The sequence below is a fragment of the Anser anser genome, assembly GCF_964211835.1.
Source record: "Anser anser genome assembly, chromosome: 6".
NCBI classification, from domain to species: domain Eukaryota; kingdom Metazoa; phylum Chordata; class Aves; order Anseriformes; family Anatidae; genus Anser; species Anser anser.
This window is the reverse complement of record NC_139726.1, coordinates 35197036-35209563: the sequence shown is the minus strand read 5'-3', so window position 1 is coordinate 35209563 and position 12528 is coordinate 35197036. Positions and strand designations below refer to the sequence as shown.

The following is a 12528-nucleotide window of genomic DNA, read 5'->3' as shown; positions in this document are numbered from 1 at the left end:
AAAAACCTAGGTTTCTGGGTATGTAAAATGTGCAAGGTTCAGGAGACAGTCCTTATTCAGATGGATCGCAAAACATATTGCTTGTCATGAAAATTTCTTTTAGTTACCTCAGCAATTCCCTGGTCTGAAAATATGGAGATTCTGGTCAAAAACTGATGCTAGAAAGAGAAAATATTAAATGAGAACTGGGATTCATTAAATGCTTTGCATGTGTGTTATAAAACATACTTGGGTGAGCAAGGCCCAGGCAAAAGGGATGCTGAGGGATCAGTTCAGAATACCTTTACTCCCCATGTGGCAGTGTATACCTGAGCTTCAGGAAGCTCTATAACATAGAACATTAAAATCAATAATGAGCCAAATATCTTGATCAAGGCAAGAGTGAGAGAATCATTTTCCAATCCTACTGCTTGGATTTTAAGGGTGTCAGCCAGTTGCTTTTTAAAACAAAAGAACTTGGAGGAAAACCCTCTGACAGAAGGTGGGGGGTGGGGGAGGGGGAATAAAATTCCATGGAAATTTTCTATTTTGAATCACTTCTAAAATTGGAGCTACTTAGTTGGTGAGAAAAGACAGTGAACTTTAAAACATTGTGACTTCCTTAGGAGTGCCACCTTGGTAAATTCCCTTTGTAAAATACTGAAGTAACAATTCTAATTTAGTACTGTGTAGTAATCCACTTCTTCACTAATTAGGGAACCTTTTATGGGCCAATTCAATAAGGGTCAATGATTTGATGGTAGCTTGAAAAGAGAAAGGATAACAAAAGAAAAAGAAAAAGGAAAAGAAAATAAAAGAAAAGAAATAATGTGGATGCATTGTATTTGTACACACCTGAAAAATGTTCTGTGATCATAAGATTGACAGGCAGTTCAAATATCTGCTTTAAATTATAATTAGTCAACTAACATCAGTACTAATGTACTGATCTTTATCTTGAAAGAAGGATTCAGCCTTTGTTTTTATTCAGTTCATGTCCCTTTGCTTTGGTTGAACAGCAAGAGATGCAAGCCTGAGGCTGTACAGTCTGGATCCAAGTTTGTACTGTCATCTGGATGGTGGCTGCTCCCTGTAGAAAGCCAGGACATCTGGGAGGTAACAAGCTTCCTATGGTAGGCACTGCTGCTGCACATGTTGGTAATGCATCACAAGGCATGGATGCACTCAGCCCACTTACTTTGATAATTTGCTTCTGAGAATCTCATTTTTTTAAAAAGAAAATGTTTCTGCATATAGATGATTCTAAGGCTGTAGCTGCAAACATTGTTCGGTCTCAATACTTTATACAATTTATTGTCTGTTACTCCCTCTGACTTTGTGGGGCACAAGCAGACCCGACCATCTTAATAATGAGTTATTGCTAGGTAATTAATCAGCATCTCCTGGTTCAGACAAATGCCTCCTGGAACTTACCGTAATTCACCTCCAGCAGCCAATACATATAGACTTTAATTGCCTCATAATATTGTCTAGAATACAGCAGCTAATATTGAAAGGGCCTGATTGCATCTCTTTGAGCTAAGCAACATATATTAGTGTTCTGCCCCTCTTCTCATTCTGCTCATTTATCTTACCGGTGTCACGAGCTGCACTGAGGGCACATCATCAGGGTGCAATCAGGAGCAGGTTTGTTAAAGCGAATAGCAATTCTGGGCTTGCAGCGTGGAAAGAAAAACTCCCTACAAGGCAAGTCACATAAACCACTGCATACTGACAGCTGGGTCGCTGGAAATGCTCCTTTCAGTGGGATTATTTTTAAACATGGAGATGGAAATATAACTATAATGCTTTGCATGCTTATAAGATGAAAATAAATAAATCTCCATGCATCTCACTGAGTGAAATTCACTTAGCTTCATTGTGGAGTACTGGAAACACTTTTGAATTTCTGAAGTATATCTGATTATTTACTCAATTTTTGAGGGAAATTATTCAGACACGTTCAGTGTATATGTTGTTCCTATTTTAGAACCAAGACACTTCCATACTATTTTCGTTGGTGTTTTGAAGTTCGCTGACACTGAAAAATGTTATCTTATTTCTTCAATTAATAATACCATAATTGCATTTTTATTAGTCTTCATTTAGATGTGTTCCTGTCCCTATGGATAACTGTTTTTGAAGATACAGTGAGGTGGAACACTTCAAATAAAAGGCCAGGCCAAATCTTCATTGAAATGAATAGACCTATTTCCCTAGACTTCAAAGAATAAAGGAATATAATTATTAAACAAAGTTGAGGGAAACAGAAAAAACTAGAAGCTTTGATTTGAACATGCTTTGGATCAGACCATAAAGAGATAAGAACTGCATCAGGTACCAATAGGGAAGATGTAGTAGCAATGTATTTCAGAGCAGATATCTACTTTAACTGCAGTACTAGTTATCACATAAGTGTATTATGATAGGAAAATATGCTACAAAAGACAATATTTGGACATTTATGTGGTTTGCCCTGGTGGGAGCTGGCTGAAGGGAAGGGAAGAGGTGAGCCATTAACACAGTGAAGTTTCCCTGATTTAATCTAAATACAGCAGAGACTTTGCTCCTTCATCATAATGCCTGGCCTTGTACCTAATGAGAATCTCTGCGGAAGAGACTGGAGTGTGGCCAGGCTGAATGAAGCCCATCAGAAGCATCTGAAAGCTGGCATAGCTGGTGGCTGCACTGTCTCTTTCCTCCCAGTATTTTGAGTTCAGGCTCCAGAGGTCTTTATTGTCAGATGAGACATTATGTGAAGTGTCCAACTAGTTCATTGGGACTCCCTGTTTCTTGGCAAAAAAAAGTAGGAGCTGTTGTAAATGGTTGTGATCCACAAATCCATGATGTTTACCAAGTCATCACCATCTATCTGCTGAGGAGGAAGGGCAAATCACACTTCTACCCCTTTCAAGGACAGAAACATATTATATGTTCTCTTTAGATATTTATTACCTCTACTGAAGAAGAATGAGCTTGTAGAGAAAATAGCTGTAAGGATTTGTTGAATACTGATAGACAAAAAATGTTGTTAGATATATAAATCAGGTGTTTCATACAAGTTTCATAGTATGTTACTTAGCATTATATTGTTCCTGAGGTAGGATAAAGTCTACCGAAATTAATATAACACCCTTGAAGCACCAGTAGTGTTAAAAAAATAAAAATAAAAAGGCAACATATGCAATTCTGGATCTCTATATTCTTTTATTTTCACACCTAGATTTCCCAGAAAACTCCTTGAGATCTGTATCTCAAGGAAAAAGATGACTGTTGTTGCTGGATGTTACAAGGTTGGAATGAATGTGTAGTTGGAGAGTTTGATTACTTTCAAAGCAGTGCTGTCTAAGTGTGAAAGACAATATAATCATGTTAAACAGTGTTAACATGATAAAGGTATGACCTAGCCTGGAGTAGTTATAAGGTGAGAAAACAGCTGAGAAACAGCTGAGGACTGTTGTTGATGCTTATAGAGGGGCTTTGGTTTTCCCCCAGCCACCAGGGACTATTCTACATTTGAAAGAAAAAGTTCTTTTGCTGGAAAGTTACTAGTTGAATCAGATGACAAACCTTTATAAACATATTTTTAGGTATGGTTATTGAAGCAAGTATTATTTAAAATATGCAAATAAATGCATGTTCATTTTCAGCAATCAATTAAGAACTAGAGACTAACTTTCATCTAGCAGCATCAACCTCATTATGGGACTTTCATTTTCATCTGTTCTTCTAAATTTGCTGTAGCTGTCCCAAATTCTGCCTGTGAGGGGCTTCCTCTGGCTTCCACAAGTGAAATCTGCAAAGCTTTCCTCAGGTGTCGGTAGCAGGTGCTGATCAGAGTGCAGTTGAGTAGTTGCACTTCTGCCTCTGGGTCACAGAAGGATCTCTGCTACATACCTGTATGCTGTAAGATTATTTTCACTTTGTGTTTCAGTATGTGCTTGCCTTTTCGGTTAGTCTTTGTAACTAACTTTGTTAGTTCTTGGTAATAGAAAAGATATTTTTCTTATTCCTGTTTTGTGCTTAATTTCATAGGGAACGTACGTGTAATTATACAAGTAATTTATATTTGATGATCATCTGATGCACATGCAATGTAAGACTTCTAGAAACTTCTGTTTGGATTGTGTGATCTTTACTGTTGTGACGGAAACTTTTTCAGATTTCTGGTGGATCTTGAGTCTGTTTTTCAGTCCTTCTTCAGACCACGCTTGCCCTGCCTTTGTACTCAGTCTTTGTTTCTTTTTATCCCTAAAATTTGAAAAAAATGCTAAATTACTACTCGTAAATGAGCAGAGGGGAAAAAAGAAAAATAGGTCACATTGAAGCAGTCAAGGCACAGCCAGTAAGCACTCAAGCTTTTCTGTTATAAAGAGGAAACACCAGCAAATGAAAATGTAAATGGGTTCACAACAGCAAAAAGCTTTACATAGTTAAGCATTAAGGGTATCTCCTCTGAATGCTTTATAGTAAGTAAAATCTGATTTAAAAAATAAATAAAATTAGCTAATGATATGTGAGCCTCTTGCTTATGGGACTGAGTGAAATGTGTTAATGTTTTATTTTAGATTACAAGTTATTTTGGCTATTCTGCCAAAAACAGCCGGCTAGGAGCAGGAGACTGGAGAGCATATACCTATGTATATACACACGTGTGTGTTTTTTTTTTTTAATGGTCTGTGAAAAGTTTCTTTCTTTTTTTTTTTTTTAAACATACCTGGAAGCTCATAGCATAAGCTTTTTTTGTTGTTGTTTTTGTCGTCCTGGTGCGCTGAAGGAGTAAGTTACTGTGGTATCACTGTAGTGACTTTGAGACTGTGTTACTCCGGTGGTATGAAGTTAGTATCACTGTCTCTTTCTTGGGTAGGTTTACAACACGATGCCTGGGTTACTCACTAAATTTCAGGTTTTTTCTATTACTTCCTATGGTTATCTTCTTTTGGCTGTTGCTTGAGGTCTAAGCTAATAGCAAATAGATGTACTAGAGACTTCTGTGCAAGTTGGCACAAGCCTATGATATTGCTTGTATTACTTGGACTAAAACAGATGTGTGATACAGTTGCATATTTTGCTTCTTCAAGGGCTCTGTATTTCTGTCTGTTTTACTTGGCCACTGCTTGGCTGAAGAATATTTTGTGGGTTTTGCTATAGTGGGAGAGTAAAAACAATCAAATGGTTAATGCAAAACTCTGGGTATCATCTTTCACTGATAATAACATAATTTTTGTTAGCTTGTTTTTGATTTTAAAATGGCTTATGATTTTAATTACTTTTATTCTTAAGCTTAAGATACTTTTTACCTTTACATAAAATGATTTATGTTCTCTAAGTTTCAAGGAAGTGTTTTTTTTTTTTTTTTTAATTGTTTCAATATGTACGGAACCAAAATCAAAAACTCTTATCAGTTTAAAACAATAAAAAAATCTCTTCTGGATGCAGAAGGACTTAGATTGGGGATTTCACAAGTCCTCTGATCTACACGTTTGTCCCCCATTACGAGATTACACACAGTCCTTTGCCCTATATCTGTATGGATATCTTTTCATCTGAAATCTTTTTAAGGATTTTTTGACAGTATGGAAAATTAATATTTACTACTGGCTTGTTTATAAGTTAAATAGCTATCTCACAAAAGACACTTAATTTTTATTGGAGTCGAAACTACAAAGGTTTGAAGGTGGGGAAGGTTGTGGGGCCTGGTTTGGGAAGAGTTCAGGTGTGCTTCCTATCAATGTGTAGGTGGGAGAGGTGGTGAGCAGCTCCTTCCCTTAAGTCTTCTATTTCTTTCTGGCCTGTTCTGAAATTCTTAAAAATCTCTGCTGGGGCTGGAGAGATGAAAGGCTACGTCTTGTTAATGCTTGGAGTTGAGTATTTGTTAATTCACCTTCAGGTTTTTTTTTGTTTTTGTTTTGTTTTGTTTTTTTATAGTATCTTGAGTTAAGGGACTGAAGAAGGTTGGCTTCTACCTGATGGCGAGCTGGAAATTGACTTCAGTAGAGGTGTTATAGTGTTTGTGTCCCTCTGGAATGAGTACTAGTTTTCATCTGGATGGAAAGTACTGAAACCTGGTCCCTGTAAGTGTATGTAGATAATCACATAAGTGTAACCTGATTAGACGTCTTAATACAATACTAATAAGAACCGAAGAGTTGACTCCTCAATCAGATCCAGGCCTTACAAAAAACAATATTGCATCTTTGGTGGCCAAAGTCAGCTACTTAAATGTATAAAAACAGGATGTTTGAACCTTCCAGGTACCCCCACAATATCCTACAAATGAGCTCAGGGACTCCCTGAGGTAGAGCTTGTTTGTGCAGACGGAGTAAACCTCATTGTATTTTTTTTAATCTTCGAAACAGTCCAACATCACCTTGACCTTTGGTAGGCTTTTCACACTCACATAGTTTATTCAGAAACAGAAACAAGAGGAGAAGGTATATCTTTTGGAGATGAAGGACTGTCGATTACAAATGACACGATAAACTGAAATTTACTGTGGGACAGTGAAATTTTATTACAGTAACCTTGATCTTCTACACTGATCAATAGCTACTCCTGGAGCATCAGTTCAAATTTCAGGCACTTTGTGGCTATTGAGAACACAGAAGGATTTGTTGTTTTGATGAAGAATAGCAAACAGCAACAAAGGTAGTTCAAAGTTTTTACACTTTTAAACAGTGTTAGTCATCTAATTGAAGTGCTGGTCTTCCATTTATAAAGGATTTGAAACAGTCAATCATGCTTGGAATTTCTTTATACTGTCTTCTGGGAATAGTGTGAACTGTTCTGTTCAGGGTTGAAAATGAGATGCAGTAACTACTTAAAGACTGAGCATATTTCTCCTCTGGTATTTCCCTGCAAAGGGTTGATCACAGGTAGTCTGTCTTTACTTTCAACCTTCTTTAAAAGTAAGTTGCTTTTTATTTTAGCTAAGCCTCAAGTAAGGTATGTAACTTAAAAATGTGACTGTAGAAATTTATCATCTAAAATGCTACTCTTTTTAAAGGGACATTGTAAAGCTATCAGTCGCATCAGAGTACTAATAGCAGTTTTAACTGGACGAAGCCTCCAAAATGCAATAGTTCTCACTCTTCTTGGTGTTGATTTTGACTTGACCTCTTGCTTAGGAATAAGATAAACCTCGAATTTTTTGGATGTCAGCTTTGGTGTGCATAAGCAAAAGATGTGGCTTTCGGTGTCTTCAGTCTCATTTTGTGTTTCATCCCTTTCACTGACATGGAATTGCATTGAGTTGAAACATAAAAGCTAGAACATCATTTCCTCATTTGTTTCAAAAGGTCAGAACTGATGTTATTCTTAAAACTGAATTTTTCATTCTACATTTGAAGTTAGATTGGATTCTGTTTTTATTTTTTTTAGCTTGTGCGAAGTAGAGCTCACCCTGTAAGTATAAAACAAATGTAGTATTCCTGAAGGTCATATTGCAATAATATGAAAACTACAGTGAACCATTCTAAGCTTACTTTAGGGAGATTGATGGTGGGTGCTTTGGCTGTTACTGAAGATAATGTGTATTACATATGAATACTGAGAAGAGGTCAGAAAATGGGTGACTGTCATCTCTTGAACCTCAGAGGCCTTCGAGAAAGGAATAGGGGGAACTCTACTGCCATTTCTTGTTTTGCAGACTGGTTGGACACCTTATCCCATAGTTCATGTGAACGTTTCTAAGTTGTCAGTCATTCATCTGCCTTATCTCACTTGGTGTTTGCATTCATAATGTTTCAAATCTTCTGCTGGTCATTGGATTTTTTTAGCATTTGGCACCAGCACTGAGAGGATTTGTTAACTTCATATAGGAATGCTCAAGCTTAGTGGTGGGACAAGAAATAGTATGAGAAACTTGAAAAATAGTATGAGAAACTTGAAAATTTGGTGTGCTCAGAGGAAGATGATCTTTTTCCCCTTGCCCATTTGGACTGGTTTTTTAGGTACCTATTCCTCATCTAAGAGAATGCTAAAAAAATGTTGGAAAAAGTCAGATTATGATACTTGGATATAAACAATTTAACTGCTATCATTTAATCCATCTGTTATTAGTAAGTCTCCAGCACAGTGCTTACTAAGTTTGGTGTATTTACTTCCTTGGCATAAGGAAGGGTTTCATGTGGCAGTCTTAAATGAAACAATTTTAAAACGGCTTATGCTGCTAGTTAGATTCTTGATTGCATGGCAAGGGATTAAACTTGAATGTGTCCCTTGTTGTTACCCTTTTTGATGGTTTGGAACACCCCCCTTCTTCAACCTATGGTTTTCTACGGTAGGAATGTTACAGACTTTGAACATAGACTGCGCTATGTGTTGTAAATGCCATCAGTTTATTATTATTTATTATTTTATCAGAAAATAAGTCCCAGGCTAATCTCTGTTAGACTGCTTTCCAATAGACTGTGGCTATACAAAGCTGACAGACATTTCAAGTAGTTGCCAAAACTTATTGCTACCTAATTTCTGCTAGAAATGTTTGCTTAGCTGTGGAGATTACAGCTAGGGAAATAACACTAGCTTTGTGGCTTGGAAAGTGTCATCTGCTTCAGAGTTAGCTTTGTTGGTTATGAAGCTGCCAAGGAATGAGTGTTCCAGAAATGGCTCCATTTTGGCACAGGTGCTTGTACCAGAGCTCTGATTAAATAGTAGGTAACTTTAGGATGGAGAGAGGAAAATAAAAACTGACCACTGCAGACTTCATGTAGGACTGGGGGATTCTGGATCACCAGGGAACGAAGGATTGGGTTCTTTGTTGGTGCTGGAAATAGCTCTTCTAACTACCAGCCTCTTCTGTGGAAATCTTAGTTTGTGTCTCAGGGACACTTCAGATCCATTTCACTGGGCAGTCTTCCCTGTGTGCTGTCTTTGAGCTGGGAGCAAGCTTGGAGCTACTTGAGCTGCTGCTTTGTTTGGTGTGGGCCTTTTCATGGGTGTGTGTCTTGGGTGGGTTTTGCACTCCTGTGTAGCAAGTGGTTTGGAGGCTTGTGATCCTCAGCAGTTCTGCCCACTGCCTTTCGCTTTCAAGATAAGGTGCACTTGAGCTGTGCTCTGAAAGTGTGTTCTAAACTATCATATATGTTTGTACAAAGCTGATCACGTCACTTCGCCAGGACAATAAATGTAACTTAGTTCTAGGAATGGATTAATGCTCTATAAGTTAAATGCAGCACAGTGGCTTGAAATTTTCAGTTGACAGGCAGAAATTTGGCACAAATGCAGCAATATGCTTGCTTAAAAATACTGGTGCACCAGCCTCTTCTTCACATTGCTTCCTATATACCTCCTGAAAGAAATCAGGTGTTCCATCTCCCTATAGAGTGGCTCACCACCCTTTCCTCCTATTGCTCTGAACGAGTAGAAACATATCTATTAACTTTGGTACAGGGGGGATCACTTGCCCCAACAGAACCCAAGAATTGAAAAGGTGATGGGTAATCTTAAAATAGAGAATACAGCTGCAGCCTACCTTTTGGCTATGAACATAGGGACTCTTTAGAAGGTTTGCAATTTGTTAGAGCATAAGAAAGAGAATTCAACTTGCTATTAAATGACTGTAAGCTGGAGTCAATTGTTCAGCTGGCTATAAGGAAAATGCCAGTGTCTGAGAAGTAACTGATAGCAGGGCTCCCATTTAAACTGGGGAGGGAAATACAAAAAGAAAACAAAAGTGGAAATGAATGTATCACCCCTCCCATTAGGTTTGGTTTAGGGGTGGGGAACTCATTTCTTTAACTTGTTATTTTTTAGAAACTTGGTTTGACTTTACCATCTCTTTGCAGAAACTAGCTTTTTAATCTTGTTTTGAGTTTTCCTGTTCATTTTAATTGTCGTAATGTCAAAAGGTCAATATGACACCTTTGTGGAACAAGTAGAAACTCCCAAAGGTATTTGTTTATCTGTATTTTTTTAAGAGCCACACTCAAGGAGGGAGGGAGGGAGGGAGGGAAGAAAAATGTGAATATTAGCTTGTCTACTTAAAAGTTAGTCTGATAGCTTTGAGTGCTTTGATTTCTGAATTTGATCAGAATCCAAACAGACTTCAAGCCTTCCCTCCAATCATAAATTTGGAGCTGGACGTCTCACAATTACTGAGTATTGTTGACATAGCATTTTTCCAGGAAGCACTAGCAGTGCATCAGAATCCAGTTAATTATTTGAGAATAGTCAGGGCTTTATGGCATTGTGGCAAATGGCAAGTCCTTACTTTGCCAACCTATTACAGTTAATATGTGGGCAAAATGAATCCATTACGCCAAACAACTTCAGTGAATTTCTGCTGCAAATTCTGCAGCAGATGGTCAGATGCAGTGATCAGCTTGAATGGTAACTGCACGTTTAATATAGTCATCCTCCTCTGGGACAGTCATGCCCAGGTAATGTCGTTGTGGTTATTAGCTCACAGTAAAACCTGTTTAAGCTCTTCCCTGGCTTGTTTGAGCTCATATGAACCCATGTATGGCGTATTTCTGATTTTCATTTAGTCTATCCTTAATGTATATGCCTCCTCATACTGGTGCTACACAAAGGTGTCATAAGATTCCTTTATTAAGTGCCTACAAGCCATGGATGGTTATAATTGCTATTTGAATTACACAACTGTGTTTTGTGAATCATTTTCTCTGCTCCTCACCTGCCTGTGGCACATGCAAGTACTCAGCTGAACAGTTATTTACCAGCGGTATGTCTGCTGTATGGAAACCCAGGAGAGAATAGATCTCCTGGATGATTTTACTTCTGTCTTATTTCATAAAATATGCATGTTGGTAATCTTTGTGGCTTGGAGACACGGAAGGATGAACCGAAAAAGAGAAGGAACAGTTCTTCTGAACTCTACTAAGGCACTCGGGAGTCATTCTGATTCGTGTCTGGGGATTTCACGAGGATTTGACGTGCTTGATCTTTAGCTTGTAATTAATTGTCAGAGCTGTTATCAGCTTTAGAAATCGGTTTCTCCTGACTGGCCAAAAATAGCAGTGTTGGTCTTTAAAACCATTGCCTTTTATGTGTGAAATCAATTGCACCAAGAGCATGTTCTTCTCACAAGTAACAAAGAATTGTGTGCTCGAATGTCATCAGACTTGTTTGAAAATGTTAGCATTTAGTTCATAATGCTTTCTGTGCTTATTAAGCGTGCACTGAACTTAGTCACATAAAATACTGGGCTTGAGGAAAGAAATAGGCACCTGGATACTCCTTGTAAAACTGCTAGGTAAGCAGGACTCTCTTTATTTTGAACTTAGTTTTAATACGCTATGTTATCTTAAGCCAGGAAGATGGAGAGCACTAGTTCTAGTGCAAGGAAGTGCCGTTTGAAAGATTGGCATCTTGTTTCTCTTGCTGTTTGTGCACACCTGAGATTTAAATAAAAGCTCAGAACTGGCACAGTTTTGAGCTATTTTTCTCCTGTTTCTCTCTTCATTGCAGTAAAAAGAACAGGTTCACTTTGAGTCTTTTTCCCTGCAATTCCTCTTGAGTGGAGATCATTGTTTCCACAGTTTTTATATATTAAGTTTCACCCAAGTGCTGCACAGCTACCCACTGTAGCATGCCTGTAATTCAGCTGGTGCCCACCAGCGCTGTCCTGCGTTGAGCAAGTGTGGGTATGTTTTGCTGGAAAGGTGTGCTACGGCTTCGCTTTGATACATTCATAGAGAGTGTTCCAGGCCCATCTCTTCTATGCTGTATGAGGTGAGAGATGCTGGTGTTGGTGTGAGGCTGCAGAGAAGGAGATGATAATCTGACAGCTTGCTTTGAGTTAACTGTTTGTAATTGATACAGACATTTTCATCATCTGTTAGCTGTGAATGCCACTCCTCGCATTAAAAATTGAGACTTCATATAGTAAATGTTTATTTCTGTGTGCTTTTTTTGTTAGAGAAAATATTTAAACATGTTGAGGCATAACATCATTAATTTGTAGACTTAAGCACTCATCCTTTCAAAGCTTACTAATAATCAAGGATTATTGGAGGTAGAAAAGCATGGTCTTTTTTTTTTTTTTCACATTTTTTGTTTGTTTTAGCAATGTATGTTTCAGAGGTACCAGACTGCATTTTTTTCTTTAGCAGTATGAAGTAGTACTGTCTGTCTGAAGAGAAGATGAAAAAGAAAGATGAGAGCTTGAAAGACTGACGCTTCTGTCATGGTTTTCAGTGACTGGTGATCCAGGTGAGGAACTCCACAAAATCTTAAAACCAAACAAAGCAGTTCCTGGCCCTGACACAAAATCCAGGAAATCCCACAGATGTCCCCGGGCTTCTCCTTTTGGGAAGGAAGCTCAGGCTTTTCTGTTTAGTGGAAGCTCAGAAAGCGTTGAATTAAATAGCTGTTACTTTGCAAGAAGGAAATTTATTTGGCTGTCCTACTTGACATAATTACCTGTCAGCATAAGGGGAATATATAAAAATGTGAATTTTGAAGAGATTAAAGTAAACTTCTGTTTTATCTGATCTATAAGGTTTATTGACAGTGTATTTAGTAGGACTTGATTGTATTCAGTAATTTTCAGAAGGCTCCTGGAGCTATCTGAGACAACTTCCT

At 37.9% G+C, this 12528-nt stretch overlaps 1 protein-coding gene across 9 annotated transcripts in view; it reads left to right on the top strand.

Annotated features, from left to right (window-relative positions):
• Positions 1–490: 490 nt before the first annotated feature.
• The window catches only part of LOC310902060 (uncharacterized protein), a 354895-nt gene continuing 342857 nt past the window's right edge, over positions 491–12528 (top strand). For 3 of the 9 annotated variants that reach the window (XR_014586435.1, XR_014586436.1, XR_014586437.1), the window contains exon 1: positions 3579–3878. Coding sequence is in view for 1 of the 9 variants with exons in the window: in XM_083842971.1 (XP_083699097.1) it covers positions 1056–1112 (57 nt within the window). In the remaining 8 variants the exon portion in view is untranslated. Of the gene's footprint in view, positions 1113–3578; positions 3879–5907; positions 6054–12053; positions 12157–12528 lie in introns of those variants that run through there. The other 6 variants (XR_014586441.1, XR_014586442.1, XR_014586440.1 and 3 more) reach the window with 5 other exon arrangements.